Here is a 27,868-nt window from a genome sequence, read left to right as displayed (position 1 = left end):
ACTGACCTCTTCCAGCAATGTGCTGGGCCGTGGTCTGCTCCTGGCTCGGTGGGGCGGGGCCTCCCTGGCTCCGGTGGTCATTCCCAGTGGCTCTGACTTATTACCCTCACATCTACAGTGTGGCCCACGCCATTTGCTTCTTCCACTGCTGGAGCTTGAAGTCCGGGCCTGGGCACTGTCCCTTGGCTTATTTTGCTCAGGGCTGGTGCTCTGCCGCTTGAGCCACAGCTCTATTTCCAGCCTTTCGGTTGACTGACGCAGATTTTCCTGCCCAAGCTGTCTTTGCAACTAGGTGCTCAGCTCTCAGGCTCGCGAGTAGCTGGGATTACAGGTGTGAGCCACCAGCACCTGGAGGGGGGGACAGGAGAAGCGGGGATCCTTGTGTAGCCACGGCCCGGTTGCCCCTCTGGGACACCGTCGGCATTCTGCACCCACGTGAGCAGCAGCAGGGGTCCCGCAGCTTAACTCTTGCCTGTCCGGGCAGAGGCGAACAAAGACACAGAGCAACGGTTCAAAGATTGGTAGATTTTTTCTTTTCTTTCTGGTAAAGAAAAATAATGTGTTTTCTGAAACAAAACCCAAGTAAAAGTCCCACCTGCCCGCACAGGGTGTGGCCCGGCCCCGGGGCCGGGCCGAGGAGATGGCGCCACTCCCGCCCCGCGAGTTCCGAGCCGGGATGCTTAGGCTAGAAGTGAAATTAAAAAACCCGACGCCCCCACGATGTGGGTGAGCGCCACCGCGGGACCCCCACGCTGGGAGCTTCCTGGGTGGCTGGACGCCGGCCCTGACACTGCTCTGGGGCCCGCTGCCCACCAGGGGCAGGGCGGGCTGGGCCCGGGGCTCCCGGGACAGGGCCGGGCGGGAGGTGAGGTTGGCTCGGTTCCCTTCCCCGCATTTTAAAAAATGACTTAGGAGCACCCAAAGCTTCAGAAGACGACTCCCGGCAGGGAGCGTGGAGGCACCCTGCGGCTCAGCACAGGCCTGGCCCGGCCAAGGTGTAGAAAAATAAAATCAACTTTATCCCTGAATGGTAAGTGAAGACCCTCCTCCTGTCCCTCCCCCCACCAAGTCCCAGACAGACAGACGGACAGACAGACGACAGGCGGGCTCGCCAAGGTCCCCTCTTCCTGCTCAGGGGGGCCAAACACCCAGTCCAGAGAGCAGGGGGCAGCGGTGGTCCTGGTCACGCGGGCAGTGCTAGGGTCTCTGGGGGAGGGGTCAGAGGTCATGTGGAGTCTAGGGGAGGCAGTGGGGTCTCAGGGTCCCTCGGGGGTAGGGAGGGTTCCAGTTTGATCGGAGGGGTCAAACCAGGACTCTTGAGGGCAGTGCGGGCGAGAGGGACAGGCAGACGGTGGGAGAGGGGAGCTCCCCAGGGAGATCACCAAGTCACAAAATGGGGGTCTGCAGGGAAGGAGTGTGAGGGGAAGGGAGGGCAGGGCTCACCACGGTCCTGAAGGGTGCTGCCCCCCCTAGCCTGGAGCCCCAGGAGCAGGATGGGTGTAAAGGGGACGGCTTTCTCTCTCAAGAGGGTGGGGCGAGGCAGGGTGGCCACCCCTCCCTTCCCGCCCCCCCTGGGGCTGAGCAGCGTCCCCCTCCCTCCGGGCAAGCATGGCTGGAGGCTCAGAGTTCACAGCAGTGTGCCCTCTCCTGGCTGGATGCGGGGTGGGGACCCCAGGGTCAGGCGGTCTCTTGGGGGTTCCTGGCATCGGGGTCAGAGCATCAGCACCAAACACAACCCACGTCTACCACGGAGGCGGTGGGGGGAGAGCACCACCCCGGCCCCGCGTGGCCCCCCGGCCTGGGGGAGGGGCGCAGGCGTCCTGGGGACTGGGGCTCGCCATCCACGAGGTCGCGGACCGGGCGTTGGGCGCAGGCGCAGGCCCTGGCACGGGTCGGCACGGTGGAGGCAGTGGGCGCGGCCTCGCCGCCTGGACGCCCGGCTCAGCGCAGGCTCTGGTACAGGTAGGCCGAGGTGAAGAGCGCATTGGCGGCCAAGCTCACCGCCAGGAGGCCTCGGACCAGGGAGGGCCCGCAGCGCCCTGCAGGACGGGAGACCACAGTCAGGACTGGCGTGGGCACCGGGGCACCTCGACCCTCAAAGATGCAGTTACGGGGCCCAGGCCTCTCCCGTCTTCCCAACCACATGGCGGCAGGCACGAGGACGCGGATGCCTTCCCAAAGATGGGTCTGCCCCACAGGCCCGGCCAGGCTGCCCCCTGCTTGCCCTCAGCAGAGGGGTCACTGGGACACTCACGTTACAGGAACGGAAATGGGGGTCCAAGGAGGGGAGCTAAAAAGCAGCGACCCGGGTCTCAAGGTCACGGGGCCTCACCGGGCTTCCCCTGCCTTGGCTCAGCGTCGCTTCAAGGCGGTCTTGCAAGGGGAGCCCCATGCCCTGGCCTGTCGCCTCTGTCACCACTGGGCCGAGGCGGCCTAGCCGGGCAACGTGAGAGCCTGGCCACGCCCCCGGGCAGCCCTGGCCACGCCCCCGGGCAGCCCTGGCCACGCCCCGTGCTGGCAGCCTGCAGACTTCGCAGGGCTCAGCACAGCGGGGCTCAACTCTTACACGGACCTAATTCTGTAACTCAGTTAAATTCAAACAGCCACCAGTGGCCAGAGGGTGGACCCAGAAGGCACGGGGAGGGCCGCCATTGGTCCATCTCTCAAGGACCTGCACAGAAAGCCCTGGAAGGTTTTTCTCTTTCATTCTAGACCCTAGGTAATCTAAGGCCAGGGGGTGGGGGGGTCCGTGCCCTCCCGCATCCTCCCACCCAGGGGTCCCCCCCACAGACCTCTCCATGTGGCAGCCTCGTCACAGCACCCTCGGGTCGTGGTGTCCACCACGCAGGTGGATGACTGGGAGGAGTCGTCTTCTTTTTTGATGGAGCGGCTGCTACAGGCGCCGTCTCTGGCCAGCACGGACCTCATGTCTGCGTGAGAAAGGACTGCGTGTCAGTGCTCGGCGCCTCAGTGCCCCGCGTGGCGGCTTCAGAACACAGCCTCAGCCCGCACCAGCTTTGGGCAGCGGGAGCCAGGTCCCGAGTGCGCCCTGGCTGCGTAGCTGACCGGAAGTGAATGCCCAAAGGTGCCCAGGAGCTGGGTGGGCCTGGGCGTGGGAGCTTCTGGAGGGGGAGTGGACAGGGCAGCGGGGTGGGCCTGGGCGTGGGAGCTTCTGGAGAGGGAGTGGACAGGGCAGCGGGGTGGGCCTGGGCGTGGGAGCTTCTGGAGGGGGAGTGGACAGGGCAGCGGGGTGGGCCTGGGCGTGGGAGCTTCTGGAGAGGGAGTGGACAGGGCAGCGGGGTGGGCCTGGGCGTGGGAGCTTCTGGAGGGGGAGTGGACAGGGCAGCGGGGTGGGCCTGGGCGTGGGAGCTTCTGGAGGGGGAGTGGACAGGGCAGCGGGGTGGGCCTGGGCGTGGGTGCTTCTGGAGGGGGAGTGGACAGGGCAGCGGGGTGGGCCTGGGCTGGGAGCTTCTGCCGGGCCAGCATTCAGCTCCGTGACCAGACCTTGCAAAATTGTTGGGGAAATGAAAAACATGTCCATCTGAACGGGGGTGGTGGTGGTGGTGGTGGTGGTGGTGGTGGTGTGTGTGTGTGTGTGTGTGTGTGCGCGCGCACGCGTGCGCCAGTCCTGGGGTTTGAACTAAGGGCCTAGGCGGCTATCCTGGAGCTTCTTCTGCTCAAGGCTGAGCCACAGTGCCACTTCCTGCGTTTCAGGTAGTTAGTCCACTGGAGGTAAGAGCCTCACAGACTATTCTGAGGCTGGCTTTAAACCACAATCCTCACATCCGCTTCCCCAGGAGCTACGATTACAGGCGAGAGCCACCAGCACCCGGATTTCTTTTTCTTTAGACAACATCTTGCTATGTAGCCAGCCAGCATGGCCTCAAACTCATGATCTCTCACTTTAGCCTCTGCAGAGCAGGGATTAAAGCAAATTCAAGACTTTTCTCTTACGTTTTTGTGCTTATACTCGGGCTTGAACTCAGGGCTCATTCCTTCTCTTTGCATTTTCCACCCATTTTCTTACTCTACCACTTGAGCCACACCTCCACTTCCAGTCTTTTGCTAGTTAACTGGAGATAATGGTCTCTTGGATTTGTTTGCCCAGTCTGGCTCTGAGCAGTGATCCTTAGATCTCAGCCTTCTGATTAGCCAGGATTTTAAGTGTGAGCCACTGGCACCTAGAGTACAATTGAAATTTTAAAAATGTTTTGGAGCAAGATTCTATAAGAAAAAACAAATCTGTAAGCAGACCACAGTCTGTGCAATAGGTTTTTCTATGAGTCTTGGAGAATGAAGGGCCTCAAAGATCAACTATTAAATAAATGAATATATAAACACAGCCAGTAGAGGGCCCCATCCGTCCTAGCTGGCTGAGTGAGCATGGGTACCCCCACAGCAGCACTGCCCAGGGGCTCCCACAGCCCCCAGGGGGAGGGGGATCCACAGCTTGCTTGGCCCCACACATACCCACAGTGTGCTTGGCGTCCCGCGTGGGCTGCCTGCGGGGGGCCTGGGGAGACTCGATGGTGAAGAGGCTGCCGCTGGGCGGTGAGTGTTCTTCCGAGCTGCTGGGGGTGTGGGGGGTCTCCCCCGCGGGCGATGGGAACAGCAACAGCTTCTGCCCCTTCAGGTTGAGCCGGGCAGGGCTGATGAGAGGCCTCCGGTGGCGCAGGGATCCAGAGCTGGAGTCCACGGAGCTGGCCACGGAAGGTGCTGGGGAGGGGAGGGGGGAAGCGGGGAGGCTCCCGGACAGCAAGGAGAAGTAATCTGCAGGGGGAGGACAACAGAACCAGCCATGTCACTGCGCCTGGGCATGGGCCGTTGTCATGGTAATGTGTGCCTCCTGCCCAGCTGGTCCTGGGGCTTCTCACTCCTGACCCAGGAAGAAAGGAGGTGGTAGACAGGGCAGCGCGAGGCCTGCTAGAATCCAAGGGTTCAGGGGCTGCACCCCAGCAGGCACTGAGCGAGGGGGACAGAGGTCACACAGGCTTAGACACGAGCTGCACAGCTCTCTCGTTGAGCAAGAGCATAAGGTCTCCTGACTCTCATGATCCCCACCCCCACTTTACACCAGAGGAAACTGAGGCATAGGCGTGTTCATCTCTTGCCTAGGGCTGAGGTTTAAACACAGATCCATCTAGCCCTGAAAGCATGCTTTAAGACGACTCTAGAAACCCTGGGCAGAGCAGCTTTCTGGTCCCCCTACTTCCTAGCTCTCGTTGTCCTTACCTGAGAGGGGAACCTCTACGTGTGGAGACACTCTCGAGGGAGGGCGGCTCCCGCTGAACAGGTACCCTGAGTCTGGCAGACAGAGAAACACAGCACGTGTCGGGCCTGGGAGCCGGGAGTCATCACTGCCTCCATCCCCCACCCCCCCATGGCCCCCCCCCCATGTTCTGCTGACACCTAACCTGGGCGCTCTCACAAAAACTGGTTCCTGAGGTCCATGGGGCACATGGCCATTTGGTAAAGAAACTGGAACCCTGGTGGGTCACAGGAAGTCAGCAGCTGGCCCAGGTCTAAACGAGCTTGGCATTCAATGCTTCTATTTGTTTTGTTTTGTTTTTTTGGTCGGTTGTGAGGCTTAAACTCAGGGCTTGGGTGCTGTCCCTGAACTTTTTTTTGCACAAAGGTACCACTCTACCACTTGGAGCCACAACTTTCAGTTTTCTGGTGGTTAATTGGAGATAAGAGTCTCATACTCTCCTATCCAGGTGGCTTCAAACCATGACCCTCAGATCTCAGCCTCCTGAGTAGCTAGGATGACAGGCGTGAGCCACCAGCAACCGGCTCCTTCTCCCCACACAAGGCTCCACCTTGGCCATCCATGGCTCTGGTCCCCCAGAGGCCTGGGAGCTTTAGCTCCGCCCCCTACCATGGCCCAGCTCCCAGGCTCCCAATAGAAACTTGCAGGTGGAGCTGGGAATATGGCCTAGTGGCAAGAGTGCTTGCTTCGTATACGTGAAGCCCTGGGTTCGATTCCCCAGCACCACATATACAGGAAATGGCCAAGAGTGGCGCTGTGGCTCAAGTGGTAGAGTGCTAGCCTTGGGCAAAGAGAAGCCAGAGACAGTGCTCAGGCCCTGAGTCCAAGGCCCAGGACTGGCCAAAAAACAAACAAACAAAAAAACTATTGAACATTTCGGGGGCTGGGGATATGGCCTAGTGCAAGAGAGCTTGCCTCGTATACTTGAAGCCCTGGGTTCAATTCCCCAGCACCACATATACAGAAAATGGCCAGAAGTGGCGCTGTGGCTCAAGTGGCAGAGTGCTATCCTTGAGCAAAAGGAAGCCAGGGACAGTGCTCAGGCCCTGAGTTCAAGGCCCAGGACTGGCCAAAAAAAAAAAAAAAAAAGAAACTTGCAGGTGGAAATGCAAGGGCATTTCAGACCTCATTCCTGCTACTGCTCAGAATATCCACGGAAGCCCCACCAGAACTTTGTGACCGTCACCTGTTGCCATCCCCAAGCTGTGCGCAGAGCCTGCCCTTGGCAGAGGCTCAGGAAAGCTCTGCGAAACAATGCTCGCAAAGAAAATGCTGTGGCCACGGTGGGAATGTTTGGTCGAAGCCTCTGCACTAAGGACAGTCACACTTTTACTGCCCCTTCCACATGGGAGGCCTCAAACCATGTCCCCTCAGCTTACGTGCTGGGCAAGGGGCCCTCCTCTGTCTTAGAGGCTGCTCACTTGCACGTGGCAGGCAGAGAAGCAGCTTGGAGCCTGGCAGTCGGCTCAAACCCTGCCCTCAGTGCCAGTGGGGCCTTGGGCAAGTCACAAGGAAACAGGACCAGAAGGGATCGCCCAACAGAGCCACCCAGGGATTGATGTGAGGTCCTGAATGTACACTGTGATTCTGAAGAGCATTCACATTCTATCTCGACACTGCCCGGGAACCCAGAGGGCCAGAGCCCAGGACACTCCACTCACTGGGAGGGAGGCAAACCCAGGCGGCTTCCTTGGGTGTGAAGCCAGTGACTCATGCCTGCAATCCCAGTTACTCAGGAGGCTGAGAGGTCACAGGAGACCTGAGGGTCACAGTGTGAAGCCAGCCCAGGCAGGAAAGCCTGTGCAACTCTTATCTCCAACTAACCACTTGAGGAGCTAGAGGTGGAGCTGAGGAACTGAAGCGGAGGCTCGAATGGCACAGCGCCAGGATTCAGCAAAAACAGCTCTGGGACAGTGCCCAGGCCTAAGCTCAAGCTCTAGTACTGGCACAAAATAAATAAACAGGAGTCCTCAGGACTTGGCCAGTGGAGCATGCTTTATTTTATTTTATTTATTTTTTGCCAGTCCTGGGCCACAGCGCCACTTCTGGCCGTTTTCTGCATATGTGGTGCTGGGGAATTGAACCCAGGGCCTCATGTATATGAGGCAAGCACTCTTGCCACTAGGCCATATCCCCAGCCCTGGAGCATGCTTTAAACTAGACTTCATGTTTTCCTAGGAGGTCCTGCGGGGGAAAGGTAAGTAGCACGGTCCCACAAGCCAAGGGCAGGGCTTGGTGTATCCAGTGTTCACAAGCACTTTAGACGCATCCTCTCATTCAACCCTCAACTACCCACCACATGCTTTCTTCTACCCGCCCATGTTTTGTGCTGGTTCTTGTGCTGGGCTTGAAGCAGGGCCTGGAACACTACCCCTTACCTTTCTCTCTCAAGGTTAGTGTTCTATCACTTGAGCCACAGCTCTACATTTGACTTTTGGTTCTTAACTGGATTATCGAGTGTCATGGGCTTTCCTGCTCAGGCTGCCTTCACACCTTCATCTGTAGATCTCGGCTTCCTGAGTAGCTAGAATTACAGGCGTGAGCCACTGGTGCCTGGCTCAGTCCTGTTCTTTTTCTTTTTGTGATGGGGAAAGAGCCTGAGAGCAGTTAAGGCAGCTATTGAGTGGGCTCGTGGAGGTCTGAGCTAGGCAGAGCCCATCTCGACAGGAGACGTCTAGCCCCTCTTTGAAACTTCCCTATCCCATCCTCACCAAGGGCCACCAAGGCCTGAGCGGATGGTCCTTACCTGTTCGGGTCAGAGAGGGTATGGTTCCCAGCGAGAGGGCCCGGCTGAGCCGGCCGGGCAGCGAGGAGGGCGAGGCCCGGCGGGGAGAGCGGAACAGCTGCTGGCTGGCGAGGGGCAGGAAGCCGGGTGGGGTGGGGATGAACAGAGATGGTGCGGAGCCCGTGATGCTTGGGTGAGACACGGCCAGGTGGGGGCTGGAGGGAAAGAGGCCAGGGGTGTCTCCTGGGAAGTACCTGCAAGAGCCCATTGGGCGTGGAGAGAGGAAGAGGGTAAGCGTGGAAGGCTCTGGAAGCAGTTTCTGCACAGTGGGGCCCCTTCCTTCCCGAGGTGTGAGCTGGGGCTCAGTCAGGGTCTCAGAGGGGGGCGTGCGTTAGTGGAAGCAGGAAAGCAGTCATCCATTCTCCCCGTTAGGAGCCGGTGGCGGGGGTGCCGGCATGGCCCACCCCACCCTGCATGCCCCTCACTCACGGCAAACTACTTCCACTACGTGTCTCAGCGTTAAAGTGACACTGTCACCTCGGCCACCCCATGCCAACCCTCCTCTCTCCGAAGCAGACACACCCAGTGTTCCATGCTGGACACCCTAAGTTTAGTGGACTCGGGCTTTTTTGGCTACTTCTTGTTGCGTGTCCAAAATCTCCCAACCAAGCAGCTGAGCCCAGAGCCCCCTGGCTCTCCCAGACTGGCCGGGACGTGAGGAGGCCGCAGCAGAGCCCGGAGGAGCCCCCAAGTGCTGTGCCTTGGGACACAGTCACCTGCTCTCTGGTCTTGGACACTTATCTAAAGCCCCCTTTCAGGGTGCAGATGGGGAGGTGGCCAGGCCAGGCTGCCAGGGGTACACACCAGACTCTAAACATAGGAAGGGCCCCAACAACCGCAAGGCTGCCTGAAGACGAAAGGCGACAGTGTCACTTTAACTCGAGAAGGGTACAAATCACACAACAGGACCCAATGGTCCCAGGCCACAATATCAACCATGCTTCCCATTAAGGCACCTGATTATGGAGGGGCAGAGGAGCAGAGGCAGTTAATGCATTAGTCTGCCATCTGGAAGGAGTTTCAGGTGTCCAGCCTTACCTCGGTCCCAAGGGGCACATGAGCCCAGCAGACAAAGTGCAGACAGATGGGCAGGCAGGCTCAGGCCCCATGGTGTGCGAGGACGGGGAAGACACCCCTGCTGTCCAGGGCAAGGGCTGGCCGGGGGGGGGGGGGGATTGCTAGGCTAGCTCTGCACCACAGTGCTCCCCATGCCATTTCCCACTCAGTCTTACAAGGAAGGAATGTAGCCAGCTGTTCACTTCTAAGAGAACCACTGGATCGTTCGCATTTCTTGCAAAGAACCAGGTCAACTGGACTTCAGAACCAAAGGCAGGCCCAGGGTTTGGGCAACATGCAAGGTGAAGGTAGAGCAAAGCTGAGAAGGGGCCTGGGCCTGGTCTACTGGGATGCGGGCTGGATGCATACTGGCTTTGACTCTGACCCGCACTTCAAGCCTGTCTGATGGGGACAGAGCATCAGTCAGACAGGGGAAGATTCTCCCTCTGTCTACAGGAAAGGGAGGCCAGGTGCTAGTAGTTCACGCCTGTAATCCTATCTCCTCAGAAGGCTGAGATCTGCAGATCTTTTTCAAAGCCAGCCTGGGCAAAAAGTCTGTGAGCCTCTTCTCTCCAATTAACCAGCAAAAACTAGAAGTGGAGGTGTGGCCTAAGTGATAGAGTTCCAACCCTGAGCAAAAAAGACAAGTGAAGGAGGCCTGAGTTCAAGCCCCAATACTGGCAAAACACACACATGAAAACAAAAGTTATGTTCTCTTTTTAGGATTGCAATACCATGGGGGAGTGTGGACAGGAGGGGAAGGACTTTCAGGCACTGCAGGGTGTGGCTGGAACCAGGAAGCCTCTTGCTTGACCATGGGTGAGCCTCTATGGAAGGACAGTGGGTCCTTGGGAAGCAGCCTGAAAGCGGCAGTGTGGGCCTCAGAGCAGCGCAAGCTCGGGCCCTTCCAGCAGGTGGCAGCAGGACTCTGCGCTGGGCCTCCTGTCATGGCCAGGAGCCAAAGGCAAGCCGAGAGCAGGAAGCCCCCCAAAGGCGAGCATGGTTCCAAAGCGCAAGGAGAAGATCCTGCCAGGACCATGGATGTCAGAGGCAGTCAAACGGGACCAGAGATTCCTGGGCTCTCAGGGTCCGCACCAGAAGGAACAGCAGGATTTGGGCAGCACAGCTCCTCTTCCCCAGCTTCTGCTCGGACCCGAGGCCACCTGGAGTCAAATCTGAGATCCTTTATATGTCTGGCCTGGGAGGCTGTTCCTAATTTTGGCGCCACTAAAAACGCTGGCAGGTGAGGTCTCTGGAGGCCTGCCCTCTCGAGATGTGCCGCGTGGAGCCCCTGGTGGGCGCTGTGTAGGGGCTCAGCCTGCCTCTGTCTGTTACAGGACCCCCAGCCCTGCCCAGAGCTGCCAAGGTACCTAGGCTTCTTTAGTCAGAGACCCCAGGGTCCGCCTTGGCCAGCGACTGTGGAGAGAGCCTGACACAGACACGCGTGGGGGCCGAGTGTTCTCAGTCATCCTGAGGCGGGAAAGAGGGGATGGGAGACAAGACGGAGCGGGGCCCCAAGCTGACCATCTCTAGCCCACTCTGGCTCCTCCCCACTCAGACTCTGGTGCACATGCTGGCACCCCAAACAAAGCCCCCTCACCACCCTCCTGGCCCTGACCAAGAAGCCCTTCTCAAGACATGTGGAAGAAAAGAGAAAAAAGACGTGATACCTGAAGCCCCCCGGAAAGAGCAGAGCCCGGAAGGCGTTTATTGAAAACACAGCATTCAAAACATGACGTCTAGGGCCGAGCGTGTTACAGTGATTAGGGGTCTACACAGTCATCCACAATTCTACTACATGACACAGTCGAGACTTGCCGGCTGCAGACACGATGCAGGCCCCTTCCCGGGCAGGACAGGCATGGCTGGCTGGCCGGGGGATGATGGAGGTGGTCCTGGAGGCGGGTCTGGGATGCGGACCCCAAACCCAGAGGGTGACAGGGCTGGCTCTCTATCTCAAGGATGGCCACCCTGTACCTGGGATGAGAACCCATGCTCCCCAGGGGCTGACAGCTGCCCCCAGTCAATAAGCCACAACCCATAGTTGTCTATGCATCCTCAAAGTTACAAGACTCCTAAGGGGCGGACAACTAAAGTTTTTAAAAAACTCACACAAAACCCTAAAAAGGCCAGGGGTCTCCTCTGTGCATCTCTCCAAACCCACCAGAGGCCAGAGAGAGGCTTAGCAGGGGATCCTGGCCAGGCAGGCTGGCTCTGCTTGCATAAATAATTTACACACACACACACACACACACACACACACACACACACACACCCCTCTACCCAATGCCAAGAACACAACAATTAGCATTGCACTGTCAGTCTCCTTGAGAACAGGATATGGCGATTCACGAGCGTGCCCACTGGCAGACCTGGCACCTGCTGCCTCCTTTCCCTCTTAGGCCATTTCTTAGGGTGAAGGGCCAGGCAGACAGGGGGTCCCCACCCACTCAGACAGCTGCAGCTTGCTCACTGCACCCCTCAATGCTGAGGAAGAGGAGCCTCAGCCTCACCTCCACGTCTTCAGAGGGGCTCGCCGTTTCACATCCTGCCCACACCCCGTAACATGCTGAGCCCCACAAGACTGGGGCCTTGTCTAAAGTCACACAGCTCACTGGGCAGAGGCTGGTGAGACTGAAAAGGTTGGCCACCCTGGAGCAGAAGCTGGGCAGGATGCGGGCTGCTCTCTCAAAGGGGGCAGGCAGGCCTCTTGGGACTCTCCAACAGAGCCAAGACAGGGCAGATTGTGACCAGCCACCTCCCACCTCCCCTCCGCCCCTTCACACCTGGGCCGCTGGTGTCCCCTTGTCGGGTATGACCTCACACTCCACAACCTGCTTTCTCCCTTCCTGGGCGGGCGCAGAGGCCCAGGCCCACTCTGGGCCACGCTCGGCCAGTGCTGAGGGCCCAGGGAAGAACATGACCCGCAGGCAGGGCACAACTCACCCAGGGACGGCCAGAGGGCAGCGTGCCAGGCGGGCAGCCTCACTCACCTACACTGAAGCCGCTCCCCCCACTCCTCATCCCATCTTGTGCCCACTAAGCACCCCAGGGCCTGGGGGGCCCCGCCTGTTCCTCCGCACGGCCAACCAAGGCAGGAACAGTAGGGTCTTGCCAGGGCCCCAGCTGGGGGGGTGGAGGGTGGGGTGGCCAGCTCTTCTCTAGGGGCAGTAACTGTAGGGGTGGCAAGGCTGAGGCCCTGTGCGAGAGGGACAAGGTAACGATGAAATGCTATCACTGAGGCCTGGGTGTCCCTTGAGTGCCTTACCTGAGCAGAATACGGGTAATCTGAGCTATTCCCAGGCACATGGCGGGGGGGGGGGGGGGCGATGACTAGGGAGGGGCAGCTGGGGACCAAGGTCCAAACCCCCAGGTCCCCAGGGGGTAAAGGAGGGCCTAGTTGCTCGGGAAAGGGGTAAGGAAGGGCTCCTGGTTGGCTATGTGGCCTGCGAGAGGCCCAGTCAGTAACTGGTGAGGGGAGATGCCCCCTGGCTGGCCGCCCTCACAGCTTGGCTGTCCAGAGGGAGCGAGCTGACCAAAAGGAGTGGCATGACTCTCTACAGCACCTGTGAAGGGGGCTCAGCTCATGGTCCTGGTCCAGGCCAGGCCAGGCCAGGATCCGTTCTAGGGCAGGACCTGAGGGATCAGGCAGCCTCGGGGTCATCATGGGCCCTGGCCACTGTTGGGCTACAAGCAGGGATGGAGCGGGTAAGAGGAACTATGTGGGACAAGGGGCAGCTCTGCTCTTGTGGCCCTTGCCCACTCTGTTGAGAAGGACTGGCAGTGCCACACAGCCCGAGTGTCAGGCCATGTGACCATGGCTCAAGCCCTCCCCTTCCCTCCGTGGAGTCAGAGCCGGCTAGGAACTGCGGATGGGGAGGCTCCAGCCGGCGGGGAGCCAGGGGTGCTGCCCCCGTCGTCCCAGGCCTGCGACGTGGGCAAGCAGCTACAGGACACTGGGGGAGCACCTCAGGCTGGAGCAGTGTGGTGTCCCGGGAAAGGAAAGGCGGGGAGGGGAGAGGCTGGGCCAGAACCCAGGGCTCTAGGCTGAGGAGAGGGTGTGAAGCAGGTTAAAAAAGGACAAAATCAGTAAGTGCCTGGTCCAGGCGGGGGGCCACGCCCTGGGCCTGTCTGTTTGTCTGTCCGTCCTCCCCCCACAGTCACTGCTGCTTCTCTGACCTTCGGGGCCGGAACCTCCTGGGGCCCGTTGCCTTCTTTGTAGCCACAGCTGCGGTGAAGCCCACCAGGCAGCACAGGGACGTGGTGCTGAACTTGAGCGTGTCCAGCCAGCTGGGGGAGGCAGCCTGCAGGTACTGCCCCGCCAGGTGCAGCCCCAGCAGCAGGGCCCACAGACAGGTGGCAAAAGCATCAATTCTTCTGAGCCTGGTGGAGATAGGAGTGGGTAAGTGCCTGGGGGCAGATGTCCCCCCGCCCCGCCCTACTTCCTGTCTTCTCCATCTATACCTGGACCTGCTCAGAGGATGGGGGCTACGTCTCTCTTCCAACTCACTCTGCCCAGCTCTGAGCACACCAGAGCTTCTAGGCCCAGCTCCCTCTGTCACCAGGAGGTGTGGAGCAACAGCACAGAGCTCCTACAGGTCCTGCAACTGCTTGTAGAGGAGAGCGAGGTCCAGAGCCCGCCCTTCCTCACCTCCGCCACCCAGGGGCAGGGGGCTCCCATCACCCTGACGCTGCAGACAAAAGCGCCAAGTGACGGCCTGGCAAGTGGTGGGCTAAGCGCCACACCCTCTCTCAGGGGGACACTGGCCCTCAGAGAACAGGGGCTTACCCTGCCCAGGGCCTCACGCCAGCCAGGCCTCTGGGTTTCCACCCTCAGTTGCAACGCAGCGTGCAGACCCCCACCCCCATGTGCCCACAGCCCCACACCCACCTGATCCGGCCAGCCAGCAGCATGGCCAGCAGGCAGGTGAGCAGGCCCAGCACCACGATGCCCATCTGGTGGGTCTGCCCAAAGGCCCAGGCCTCCAGCAGCTTGTCTGCCATGTGCTCCGGCAGCAAGCCCAGCAGCTGCTGCCAGCCCTCAGCTTCGGAGGCAGTGCTGTTATCCGGCATAGCCGAGCCATTGCCACCAGGTGGCAGAGCTGGGGGCAGGGCAGCCCCGGGGGTAAAGGGATCGCTGGGGCCGTACAGGGCGATGCTCAGCAGGAAGGCGCAGGCCAGGAAGGCCAAGGCCCGGAGCAGGATGACCTGGACTGGGGCCTTCATCGCGGAGGAAGAGAAGCTCTATGGGGGGGGAAAACACAAGTTAGAGATGCCAGAACCCACAGCCACCCGTACCCCTACGTGAGGGTGCCCCGCCGCCAAGCCCAGATGCTCCATGGCATGCCGTTCGGCCCTGCCCTCGCGCTCACCACTGGCCCACCAGTGGGTCTCACTCCCAGCCCATCACCCTGCTCATCCCACACAGCAGTTCCGGGCAGAGAGGATACCACTCCTTCACACCTCACCTCCTTTTCAAGAAATCTTTTCCAGGGGGGCACCAGTAGCTGTAATCCTAGCTACTCAGGCGGCTGAGACCTGAGGACTGAGGATCAAAGCCAGCCCAAGCAGGAAAGTCTATGACCTCTATCTCCAATTAATCAACAAAAAACTAGAACCAGAGGCATGGTTCAAGTGGCAGAGTGCCAGCCTTGAACAAAAAAAAGCTAGAGTTCAAACCCTAATATCATCACGCACGCACACACACACACACACACACACACACACAATCTTCAAATTGCAGTGATATCATTCCTCCAAAATAACTTTCTTTTTTGTCAAGTTCTCACCAAAAAAAAAAATCCTTTGTATGTGTTAAACTAACACTGTAATATACAGGCAGATAACTCTGGCAACAGTACAAAAATAGTAGCAAGTTACAAAATCTAGGAACCAGGAGGTTAGAATGAGAATTGAGGGCGTTAGGACAAGGTCCCCAGAGGCTTACTGTGTGGACACAAGCAAGTAGACGCAGGGGTGGTGCATGGAGGGGGACAGGCATATCCTAGGACATTTTACATCTACGTGCTATTACACCTGATTTTTATTTCTCTTTGTGGTGCTGGGGATTTATCCCAGAGCTTTGCATGTGCTAGGCACATGGTCTGCTTCTGAGCCATACTGCCAGCCTTTGACCTTTATTAAAAAAACAAAACCAAACAAACAAAAAGCTGAGCACTGGGGGTTCATGCCCGTAATCTAATCCTAGCTACTCAGCAGCTACTGAGATCTGAGGATAGTGGTCCAAAGCCAGCTCCAGCAAAGTCCTCTTACCTCCAATTAACCACCAGAAAACCTGAAGTGGCACTGTGGCTCAAAGTGGCAGAGTGCTAGCCTTGAGCAAAAGACCTCTGGGACAGCACCTAGGCCCCTGAGGTTAAGCCCTAGGACTGACAAAAAAACCAAACCAAACAAAAAACCCCACATTAGTACTGTGACTAGAAAACAAGTACCTTTAGTCAGACCTTTCTGGTGGTATAAAGGGGGCTGTGGGGGGGAGGGTAGGCAGCCCCCCTGGTAGGCCGTTTCCTCAGGAAGGTGGGGGGGGTCTCAGCTCTCACAAGCTGCCTGCCCTCTAGTCACTAGAGCCCTCTAGGAAGTTTCCCACACACAATGCCTGAGCACCCACGGATGCTGGCCTCAGACCTGCGTGTGGGCCTGGTCAGCCTCCCGGCGGCTGAACTGGTGACTGAGCAGCAGGGCACGCAGCTGGCGGTTCTGGTGCTTGATGTAGTACTCCACTGCGGCCTGGCACGGCCGGCACAGCTTGTACATCTGCTCCAGGTGGTGGCGGTACACCTCGATCTCCTCATCGAACTTGCCCTGTGGTGAGACAGAGGAGCCACGTGGGTTGGAAGCCGAGCTCCCTGCTTTACAGTGGACCTGGATTCACTCCACTACAAGAGAGTGGGCATGGGTGAGGCCTCCACTGAGCTACTTCCCACTGCCACTGTGAATGGTGGTGAAGGCCCTGAGGAGGAGGCCAGGAGAGGCCCAGGGCTCACAAGTGGTGACACTGACCAAGTTCCATTGCTCTAGGGCCATGGCTCTGGTTCAGGGCTCCTGACAGGCAGGTATACAAAATTCTCTTGGGTGATGCTGCCCGGACCAAGGTAGACAGACAACCTAGGGCCGGGGCCTGTCCTTCCCCTTGAGTCCAAAGATCTAAACAACTCTAAGAGCGCTGCTGGCTGGGCCTGGGCCCAGTTGGGAGATGAACAATTCTTTGGCTTGCACAGTAGCTCAGAGGCAGCATTACACCTCCAGTATTTCAGTCTCTAGTGACTGGGCTGGCTTCTGTGTGATCGCCTCAGGGATCAACTGTCCCCAAAAAGCTGCCTGGTGCGTATCCTACCTCCCTTTCCTCTTGGCTTTAAGTTCCCCCACCTCTCTTATCCCTTCCAATTTGGACTAGGTTGGCAAAGCAGTAGCGTAGGCCCTCAGCTGGGTAAGGCGGACGGGGAAGAAGGCAGTTAACAGGGCTCCTGGCCCTCCTGGAGGGGCAGGGGAGGGGCAGTTCCAGCTCAGTTCAGCTCCTAGCCTCAGGCCTCTCTCTCAGCAGACCTGGCTCAGCGCAGTAAGGACTGAATGGACCCCACAGGTGCGCAACAAAGCCTTGGCACAGGGACAAACCCCGCCGGCCCAAGGAGCCTGGAGTGTCCATGTGTTCTTAGCCCAAAACCCAGACAACCCAAGATACAGAGAGAGCAAGAGCCTCAGCTTCAGCTGAGAAGGAAGAAGCCTCCCATCCAGGAATGGGGGGCCAGCTAGAGGTCAGGGGGAGATGGGCTCAGGCGCAGGACAGGCTGCTGGCAAGCCCGTGGCGGGTCCCCTTACCTCCTCTCTTGGTGAGAAGGCGGCCAGCTGCTTGATTTTGGTAGTCTGGTGGTGGCTGCATCTTCGGCAAAGCAGGACCTGGCTGCTCACCCACTGCTGAGGCTGTGTGGGGTCTCGCGGGCTGGGCACGCTGCTCACCACATGGTTCAGGTGCTCCATGTACTGGGCAGGGATCGGCTTGTTATAGTCTCCGTTCTAGGAGGAAGGGGGACGGGTTGGCAGGGAGCTCCTTCCCAGGGGCCAGGCAGGGGCCCTTTTGGGGCTTCCTGGACTGCACCCTGGCTTTCCTGACACGGGGAAGTAGTGGCCTTTCTGATGCAGCCTCACTTGGAACCCACTGAGAAGGAAGCCCCTCCGTCTGCGGCTGGGCAGGGTCTGGCTTCCTCCCTTAGAGCCCCGGGGCCCTCCCCACTATCGGCACCAGAGCTTGTGAGCGGGCTGCCTGTCTCATAAAGTTTTATTGGCAGGTGGCCACACGCCTTCACCTGCACCTGTCTTTATTGGCAGGGCAGGTGGGTGGCTGGACAGACCACGCTGCCTGGGAAGAGCCAGATGTGTACTACTGCAGGCTGCTGAGCTGCGCAGATCCGGGCTTGCCCCTCAAACTGCCACAGGTGAGGAGGAGACCCGGGACAAGTGACCACAGCTCCCATTCCAGATTCCGCCTCCTCAAACTGGCCCACGGTGGGAATCTAGTCACGGGGTGTAAGTGGTCTGCTTAGGGATGGACAGACAGGGTGTGGGGTCTTCGGCCCAGGAATGGCCCCAAGGTAGTAGCTCAGGAGCCCCAGCCCACTCTGGCCACCCGCACCTCCTGGGAGCCCCAGCCAGCCCCTCCCGCCCGCACCTCCTGGAAGCCGTTGTACTGCTCGCAGTGGGGGCAGTCCCAGCAGTTGCGGTTGCCATAGGGCACCAGTGTGTCCTGGTTGCAAAACCAGCAGTTGACCACCATGTGCGTGGGCTTCAACCTGTGGATGGAAGATGGTGGGATCAGACCTCAAGCCCTGAGGACTCCAGGCCCCTAGCTCAGCCCTAGCCCCAGGGGCAGGGTGCCAGAAGCAGGATCCAAGTTGGAGGGGCAGGGCTATTGAGGCAGGAAGTGGCAGGCAGGTCAAGGAGGGGACACTGGGCTGGGCACCGCTGTCCGTCCAGCAGGACCACACAGGAGGCCACAGGTGACAGAGCACCTCCCAGGGGGACAGGTGGAGGCTCAGCAGCTCTGCAGGCCTCGGGGTACCTATGTGGAGACCCCCCTCCCCCAGGTTCCCAGCTCAGGACGTTGCCCTTCCCCCTCAGGCTGTAGAAATGGCATTCTTCAGGGAGTTTCCAGAGTGAAGGAGACCAGAGTGTGAAAGCCAGGGAGGCCAAGTAGCAGGGACTAGTGACAGCTGGGTGGCCAGCACCAAGCCTTCCTGGTGAGGGGATAAAGACACGCACACATGGGCCTTGCTGGCCACACATGTGGTGGCAGCTGGGGGCTTCTGGGTAATCCTGACCCAGACACTGGGGGATCTGTGCTCCGGGTCTCCTCCATCTGCCCCATTGGCTGTGGGGTACGGGAGTGGGGGAGGCGCAGAGCAACTGCCTGGCAAACCCTTCCAATCCCTACATTCTAGAAACAATACAGACAGAAGACCAGCAGCTGCTGAGCCCTGGGGTCTTGACCTTGCCACTCCTGCCCCCTTCTCCCTCAAAGGCCCCTCCAGTTGTGGGGTATTCTTCAGCCTGGACAGTAATAACCCCCCCCCCCCAGATGGGCCTGTTCCTCAGACAGCATGCCCTTAGGCTTTTGTGGGTGTGTGTGCTGGTCCTAGGACTTGAACTCAGGGCCTGGGCACTGTCCCTGAGCTGTTTTACTCAAGGCTACCACTTGGGTCACAGCTCCCCCCCCCTTTATTGGCAGTTAACTGGAGATAATAGTCTCCAGGATTTGTCTACCGGGCTGGCCCTGACTGCGATCCTCAGATCTCAGCCTCTTGAGTAGCTAGAATTACAGGCATGAGATATCAATGTCCCACCCCTTTGGCATTTCCAACCTTGAAAAGGGAGGGAGGCACGGAGTCCTCAACTATGCTGACTTCTGGACACGTCCCTGAAGCTCTCGTGGGCCCAGCCTCAGTACTTCTCAGTGCCTGTCTGTAAGGGAAGCACCACAGCACCTACTGGTTCTGTGTGCTGCAGGACACAAGGACATAAGATGGAGCTGGAAAGGACCAGCTCTACAGTAGCATGGCCGGCACACAAGGGGCCGGGGAGTGAAGCAGGAGTCCAGCCTGAAGCAGAGCTCCATCACCTGTCAGCTAGAGCAGCTCCTCCACAGGGGCCTACCCAGGAGGAGAGCTGGACACTGCTGATTAGTCAGTTACCACCACCACGGAGTGCTATTGGGTGAGGTTAGGACAGAGAGGAGAAAATGAGACCAGGCCTTGAAGGGAAGGGCCAAGGTGTACCCCGAAAGAGGTGGCTAAGATACCCCAGATCCTTGATCCTACACCTCCTCCCACCCCAGCTCAGGCCCAAACCCTCACACTGACAAGAGACCACCATGTCTTGTCAGCAGCCAAGGCCTGAAGGCAGCACACTGGTCAGAGGGGCCCTGTGTTCATGGATGTGGCCTCCAGAGAGGGTTGTCCCACTTCTGGGACTTCCATTTCAACCCCCTCACTTATCAAATGGGAGAGGGGGGCGGCAAGCATTCCTGTCCCTGTCTCTTGTTGGGACTCAACAAGAGACTGCAGGGAGTACTGAGCCTGGTGTGGGCAGCACCGACAATGGAGGCAGCCAGGCAGGCTGCTCCAGGTTGGGAAACTGCTCTGCTGTGGGCCCATGGGCCCCTGCTTGGCATTCATGCAGCAATTAAGCAGTTACTCTTGGTTAATTTGTATCTCCTTTAGAGGCCTCTTTTAATTGTTCAGGGGGGGAGGGGTGTATCCCCAAGGCTGACACCAGGGGTGGGACCTGTCCCGTCTGCCCCCCAGCCTAGGTCAGTGTGAAAGGCAAGGCCACCCCTTGTGTCCCCTGAGGGACCAGTGTCAGGTGAGCATGGACTATGGCTGTGGCCCAGGTTGTCAGGGGGCCCCTCCTGCCCTACTGTTTCCATTCTCATCTCCAGCCCCGTTGCTAGGGAAATAATGGTTCCTGGCCTCCGGAAGGGCTTGCCTGGAAGCAGAAGGTGGGGGAGGGGAGTTCTCTCCGGGCCAGAACACCCGCAGCCCACCCAGGCCAGGCAGGGGCACCACAACAGCAATCATTTCCTTCAGTATGGCCCCAAAGGAGCCATTTGCAACAAGCAAATGACTGGCATCTCAGGTCCCCACACCAGCCTGCCGCCTTCCAGGCCTCACAGATCAGACTAGTGGGCGGACAGCCCCCCTCAATAGCTGGCTTCACAGTCCCCAAGGGAGGCCTGGCATCCCCGGCTCAGCTTGGCTCTGGGACGAGGCCCACTGAGGACAAGGTTGAGCTTCCAGGTGAGGAGGGGAATGGCCCTGTGCTCTCCTGCATGGCACTGGTCCAGGCCCTGTCCCAGATCAGGCTGGGGTCCCGTGGGTGGATGTGGAAGCCACTCTTCCAGCTCCTGTCACCCTGATGCTGGCCTCTGGGAGCCTGAGGCAGCCATGGTCGGTGGCCCCTTACAGAAGGCCAGGGGCAGCTGCACACTTGTTTCTACCCCTCCTTTAGCCCAGAACAGAGGGCAAACATGTGCCTCGGGTGATGCACACACTCCATCAGCCCCAAACCCGGGCATTTAATTCTACAACCGCTGTCACTGGCACAGGCGGGGCTATGCTCCACAGTGGGCAACCACTGGAATTTCTCTGTCCAAGAAGTGCTGAGGGAATGTGCCCAGCACCATGCCACACAAACAAGATACCAACAGGGCTTGGCCACTGCCCTGGGGAGCTCCAAGCCTGTGGGCCACTGAGTGCTCACCAGTCCCTGAGGAGTGCGTGGCGTTCCCAAGAGGCCTGCCAGATAAGAGACACTGGACCAGGCCCAGTTCCTTCTGGGGCAGGGAGAACTCAGCCTCACAATGGCGTCTCATCGCTGGAGAGGAACCCCAAGAGGCCCTGCCCCCACTCCCAGGCCAGGGACACCGAAGTCTACAGCAACGCTGTCAACACTAAGACAGACAAGGGCTGGGAACATGGCCTAGTGGTAGAGTGCTTGCCTCCTATACATGAAGCCCTGGGTTCAATTCCCCAGCACCACATATACAGAAAATGGCCAGACGTGGCGCTGTGGCTCAAGTGGCAGAGTGCTAGCCTTGAGCAAAAAAGAAGCCAGGGACAGTGCTCAGGCCCTGAGTCCAAGGCCCAGGACTGGCAAAAAACAACAAACAACAAACAACAACAACAACAAAAACACTAAGACAGACATCCTAAAATCTGCTCCTCTGGGCACAGAACCAGCCTGGGGCAGGCCTAGGCACCTCCATTCACTACGTACCACACAAGGCCAGCAGAGACGAATAGTTGAGCAAAACAGACCTGGACACTAGGACTGACAATGGACAGGGAAGCTGGTGTCAGATGTCACAGAGCGACAGCTAACATGTAAGGCACTAAAGATGGGCGCATTCAGAATTCAAGGAGGAAGCCGCACCTGCTCAGGACTCAGGACAGTGCATGGGAAGGTGGGCGGCCTGCTACTGGGACTGACTACAGGACCTGAGAAGCCACATACATTTCCTTCATCCCTGGAAATGAGAGGCAATTCCTATAAACACCAAGGGATGCCACCGCCTGTCCAAGCGGGGCAGTGAGGAGTGCAGGCATGTGTTCTCAGGAGGTGAGCTCTGTGCATGGCATAGACTCTACCTGAGCAGGAGAGTGAAGCGGTGGGAGGCACAGGAGGCCATGGCGGCCACGACCACGTGGGCAGGGGATAAGCAAGCCTGGGGAAGCTATGCAGCCTTTACAGAGCAGTCCCCTCTGTGCGGCCTGGCTGGCAGCTGCAATGTGAGTTAGACAGGACTCTGCCACTCATACCTTGCTTATGGGGGCATGCCACCTTGCCTGGACCCCTTACCCTCAGCTTTAAAATAGGGGACTGACTAGTGCTAACAGTAAGCACTTTAGGCCTGGCATCAGCAGAAGGAAGATGGGCTATACCCACCACTAAAAATAAAAGGGCGCTGGTGGCTCACACCTGCAATCCTAGTCAGGAGGCTGGGATCTGAGGATCATGGTTTGAAGCCAGCTGAGGGAAGTAATGTCCATGAGACTCTTTTTACTTTGTTGGTCGTGGGGCTTGAACTTGGGGACTGGGTGCTGTCCCTGGGCTCTTTTCGCTCAAAGCTAGTGCTCTACCACTTTTGAGCCATAGCTACACTTATCAGTTTTCTGGTGGCTAATTAGAGCTAAGAGTCTCATGGACTTTCCTGCCTGGACTGGCTTTGAACCATGATTCTCAGACCTCAGGCTCCTGAGTAGCTAGGATGACAGGTGTGAGCCACCAGTGCTGGGCTCCATGAAGTTCTTATCTCCAATTAACCACCCAAAAGCCAGAAGTGGAGCTGTGACTTAAGTGGTAGAGCCTGAGCCTTGAGGAGTAAAAAACCCGAAACAACTCAGGGACAGTGCCCAGGCCCTGAGTTCAAGCTCCAGGACTGGCAAAATAAAAAAGAGGGCTGGGAATATGGCCTAGTGGCAAGAGTGCTTGCCTTGTATACATGAAGCCCTGGGTTTGATTCCTCAGCACCACATATATAGAAAAGGCCAGAAATGGCGCTTGTGGCTCAAATGGCAGAGTGCTAGCCATGAGCAAAAAGAAGCCAGGGACAGTGCTCAGGCCCTGAATCCAAGCTCCAGGACTGGCAAAAAAAAAAGAGTAACCATGGCAAAGAGGACTCCATGGGTGGGAAAGCCAGGGTTGGGCCCAACTGAAGTTTTGGAAGCAATTGCTTCCTGATCACCTTGGCCCATCTGAAAGCACAGATGCGCTGGTCTGGAGAGTGTCAGGGGGACACTCCTCTTGCATTTCTCCTCAAGGCCACTGTCCTGCCTTCCGACATGTCTATGTACTAAGCCTACCACAGCCGCGCGCTAAGATGACCTCAGGCCATCTTCCCAAACCAATTCTCCTTGCACACCCACTCCAGGGTCATTCAAACCCCCACTACAGCTGGCCAAACCCAAACTCTTCCATTATGTCTTCCATGCCCTGGGAGGAGCGTGGGAGAAGAGCGTGCCTCTTACTGGGCTGGTCTTACTTTAGAGGCAGGACAGTGGTAAACTGTTACCATATCCAGATAAAGTCCAGTGCTCATGAGAACATCTTAAGAGCATCCTGGAAAGGACTGGTCCTTCGCCCAATCAACGGCAGTAGTCCCAACTGTACACCTCAACCTACTAGTGTTGTCCAGGACCATGAAAGGTCTTTGGGGCACTCTTGTAGCTTTCCTGCAACAGTTCACCCAGCACCTTACCAAGGTCCCAGATACCTGTGACTGGCAGAAGGAGAGGCACCACTGGGTGCCAGTGGTTTACACTTGTAATCCTAGCTACTCAGGAAGCTGAGATCTGAGGATTGAGGTTCAAAGCTAGCTCAGGCAGAAAAGTTCAGGAGGCTCTTATCTCCAGTCAACAAAAAGCTCAAGTGGTAGAGCTACAGACATGAGTAAATAAAAAAATTAAGAGACAGCCCAAGACTTGAGTGCAATCCCCAATACTGGCAGAAAGAAAGGAGAGAAGAAAGAGGAGCAAGGAGAAAAAGGGGACAGAAGAGAGATGGAGAAGGAAGGGGGAAGAGAGAAATCAGATACCTGGGAAGAGCTGTAGCACAAGCCATAAGAGAGCAAGAGACAGGTTACAGGTCTCTGCTGCAGCCAGATATGAACCCAAGTGAGCTGGCCAGGCTCTGCTCCACCACACCCACCCTATCAAGGTTCTGGCTGGGAGGCACTGCCAATCCAGGAGGAACCAGCTCTAGACCAGCTCTGCTATTCACTGCTCTGGGGGTCCGAGCACACGGCCACATCTCCTCCATGTATAAAACGATCAATTTGACAGCTGGTCTTGCAGGACCCAGGAGCCCCCTTGGGAATGGAATTCCCAGAGATTCGGGTTTCCAGCTCCTTTGGGTCAGGGACTCCTTCACATTCCATGGGGGAGGTGGGCCCTCCCCCAGACACAGCTGACATCCCTTCTTCTTTACTCCTGGGGAGGCTTGGGTGACTCAACCACCCCCATTCCTTTTGCCTGCCTCTCGCTTGAGGAGGAGGCAGGTTTTAGAAGGGGCTGATCGGCACAATGCTTAGGTTCAGCAGCTCCACTGCTTACTGCCAAGGGACTGTGGGCAAATGCCTTTGCTCCTTCACCCAGGAGATCTGGGCTTCACGCATCTCCTGTCACCTGGGTGCTCTTGAAAACTCCTCCTTCTCTCTGCCTCCAGGGAGGGAGGGAGGATGAGGCTGTCCATCACACCCTGCTCCACAAGAGGCGTGCCTGTCCGTGGAGGCCGATGGGCAAGGCCAGTTCTGAACGCAGGATATCTGCAGGGTATCTCAGAGCCCTGGCATCGCGGAGCAGAGTGGCCTGAGCCGCCGGAGCCCATCTTAGACGCCTTGAAGTAGATCAGCTTTCCCTCCCTCCGGAAAGCCATCTAGTTGGGGGAAGGGAAGGGAGCGGTAGGCGTGCTGGGGCTCAGATGTGATTCTCCGGGTAGCAATTGATTATTTACCTAGCTGCAAGGAAGCACACGGGGGTGCCTCCGAAACGCGCCCGCGTGGGGAGTGCATGCGGTGTGCAGAGCAGCAAGTGTCAGCTATAATCACCCACCAGGCGAGCTGCCAAGGCTCGGGGAGAGGGGCCCAAGGCAGGATCGCCAGGGGGCAGCGGCGAACGCCACCCAGCAATGTGTTGGGGGGGGGGGGCGGGTCGCAGCCCGCGGCGGGAGGGGCAGGCGGCCCCCGAACAGGCCGCCGCCCCCAGCCGCCCCCCGCCTTCGGGACGCCCGGCCCCAGCCAGGCTCCACAGCCGCTCCCCGACTCGGTTCCAAATTCGGCCTTTTCGGGGGGAGGGTGTGGGGGTGGGGCCGCAGGGCGGGCCTCGCGCGTCCGCCCGCCCGCTGGCCGGGTTCCCGCCCCGGGCCTCGGGGCCGGGCGGCGCGGGGCGAACGCGGGCCGACGGGGGGCGGGGCGGCAGGAGCCCGCGTGGGGCCCGGCCGCGCACTCACCTCCGCGCGACCCGGTAGAGCAGCACGCCGGCCGCAGCGCACGCCGTGACGCCCAGGCCACCGGCCAGGCCGGCCGTGGGGCAGCTCGCCAGCAGCGCGCTCACTCCTTCCATGGCTCCCGCGCGGGTGGGCGACGGCGGCGGGCCGGGAATGCCGGCCTCACGACACGGGCGGCGGCGCGCGCCCGCTCGCGCCTTGACCTTCGCTGCTTTGTAGCAGGCGCGGGCCCGCCCCTTGACTCGGCGCGCTCCCGCTGCCTGGCCAATCACGGCGCAGGGCGAGCCCCGGTGGGAGGGGCGCCGGCGGAAGCGTACGGCGCTGGCCTTGGAGCGCCCCCTGACGGCCGGAGGTGGAATACAGTGCGTCGAGCCGGGAAGAAGCCCCGCCCACGCCCGTTGCTCGCGCATGCGTCCGCCGCCTGGGCCTTGGGCTCGGGCCTGCACCGGGTCAGATTCCAGGGAAAGCAGCCTGGACCCGCGCGCCTGCTGGCCATTGTCCCTTGCCTGCAATTGTACTATCTTCCTAGCACCTAGCCAAACTAGCCTGTGAGCTCAGTGCTACTTTACTACAAGTTGAAGCTCTTGGAGCCACAAAGGTTAAAAATCAGGTTGTACAAGAACACAGTTGCCCAACAATGGGGGGTGAGGGTAATAAATTATAGGACAGTCACGTTTTGGAACGTGATGTGGCCATTTAGACAGTATGGCAGAGCGGGAGACACTGCCTGGAGGGTAGCACTTAGCCACACGCAGATGATTTAAGTAGTTTCAGTAGAGCCTATGGGTGTTTGTGGAAATAGAAGGTGGTTAATGCAACTGAAAGCTAATTACTCAGGGGTGAGGGTGGGATTAGGGGGAATATTCATTTTATGGACGTTTTAGTACCAATTTCAATTAAATCACTCATTAAAATAAAAGCTAGGTGGGTGCTTGTGACTCATGCCTGTAATCCTAGCTACTCAGGAGACTGAGATCTGAGGATAGTGGTTCAAAGCCAGCCCAAGCAAAAAAAAGTCTATGAGACTCTTATCTTCAACGAACTACCCAGGAAAAGCCGGACGTGGCACTGTGGCTCAAGTGGTAGGGTGCTAGCCTTGAGCACAGAGGCTCAGGGACAGTGCCCAGGCCCTGAGTTCAAGCCCCAGGACTGGCAAAAAAAAAAGCTAATAGGAAATATTTATGTCTAACTATGCAATATTCCTGTGACCCCACAACTTTGCCAGTGTTGAGATCAATATTAAGCACTTTGGGCAATTTTGGTGGATGGTTGTTGCCATCTTGTTTTCTGTTGCCAGTTAAATGGTCTATGCCAGCCAGGTGCATTCACTAGGCCATGGTGAATGATGGGAACCAACAAGATGATGCTTGGGCTGGGAATGTGGCCTAGTGGTAGAGTGCTTGCCTCACGTACATAGAAAAAGCCAGAAGGGGCGCTGTGGCTCAAGTGGCAGAGTGCTAGCCTCGAATAAAAAGAAGCCAGGGAAAGTGTTCAGGCCCTGAGTTCAAGCCCCCGGACTGGCAAAAAAAAAAAAAAAAAAAAAAAAGAATATGACCTCTCTTAGATCTAGGTGTCAGAGCAAAGGATTTCCCCTATTTATTTGGCAGCTTCCACCAGCCCCAAGCATAAAGATGAGTGAGTGCTGAACACCAAGGGCCCATACCTGTAATCCTAGCTACTCAGGAGGCTATGAGGATTGTAGTTCAAAGCTAGCCTGGACAGGAAAGTCTGTGAGACTCTTATCAACAATTAACCACCCAAAGGCCAGAAGTGGAGGTGTGACTCAAGGAGTGGTAGAACACCAGTCCTGAGTAAAGAAGCTAAAGGACAGCACCTAGGCCCTGAGGTCAAGCCCCAGTATCACATGTACCTGCTCACCCAAAAAGTGAATATCCTGTAGTCTCCTCTAAAACGTGTGCCACTGTTTATCATTATTCTCTTAGCAGGAAGATTTAGTGTCATCTGCCTGTGTCCCAAAGAAGGAGTCTAATCCACGGCCAACATATGCACCCAACAGTGCTCGTCCGTTTGCGCATCTTGATCACTGGCATCTCTTGTGGACTTGTGGCCCTTAGGGAAAGGGCACGGGATGGCTTGGCTGGCCTTGGCTTTGCAGTCAGAACACCCCTGCTACAATTTGGACCTGGCGTCATGTCTTCCAAGTCCAGTCCGTGCGGCTCCTGGAAGGTGGTGAAAGCTTTTAAGCGCAAGGCCCCATGGGGTCTTCTGGCTTGGAGGGGTATGCGTCTGAAATAGGACCGTGGAACGTGGTTCCCTCTAGGCCATGAGAGGGAACGGCTCTACTCCGCCACCTGCTCCTGCCATGATGTGCTTGCTGCCTTTCCTCGGGCCTCCAAACAAGGAGCTAAGCCTGGACTAGAACCTGTGAGCGAAACGAAACCTCCCTGCTTTTGAAGTCAGTCATCTTAGGCATAAGCTGATGAACATTTTGGGGCTCAGGACATTTCACGCACTCTAAGGCACGCGGGATCATCTCCACGCACTCACTAAGCAGGACCAGCCACTGTGGGTCAACTCCATACCTGCCTTACCTCTCATCGTCCTGTGAGGATTGAGTTTTACAAGAAAGAAAATGGCACGTTCCGTAGTGCCTGGCATATACCAAGTATACAAGGCCGGGTGCATCTCTTCCTTTTCCATTTCAGGTGCTCAAGTTTTTCATTTCAATGTCATAGTGCAAGAGATTCAGATCATTAAACTATACTGGCTCAGTATCCAATTTAGTC

The 27,868-nt window shown here is 58.0% G+C and overlaps 1 protein-coding gene across 1 annotated transcript; it reads right to left on the bottom strand.

The window, feature by feature from the left end:
* Nucleotides 1–510: 510 nt before the first annotated feature.
* On the bottom strand, nt 511–25,327 carry Tmem201 (transmembrane protein 201). Its single transcript, XM_048350195.1, has 11 exons — nt 25,125–25,327; nt 17,794–17,914; nt 16,947–17,141; nt 15,756–15,932; nt 14,002–14,354; nt 13,290–13,493; nt 8,016–8,248; nt 5,233–5,304; nt 4,471–4,770; nt 2,793–2,930; nt 511–2,039 (listed from the first exon to the last, which is right to left on the bottom strand). Exons 1-11 carry the CDS (start codon nt 25,235–25,237, stop codon nt 1,942–1,944), a joined length of 2,004 nt encoding a protein of 667 aa, XP_048206152.1. The 5' UTR covers nt 25,238–25,327; the 3' UTR covers nt 511–1,941.
* Between the last annotated feature and the right edge of the window lie 2,541 nt (nt 25,328–27,868).

Source organism: Perognathus longimembris, chromosome 7 (genome assembly GCF_023159225.1).
Source record: "Perognathus longimembris pacificus isolate PPM17 chromosome 7, ASM2315922v1, whole genome shotgun sequence".
In the NCBI taxonomy this organism is placed as follows: Eukaryota; Metazoa; Chordata; class Mammalia; order Rodentia; family Heteromyidae; genus Perognathus; species Perognathus longimembris.
The sequence above is the reverse complement of the archived record's forward strand: the minus strand, read 5'-3'. Positions and strand labels throughout refer to the sequence as shown.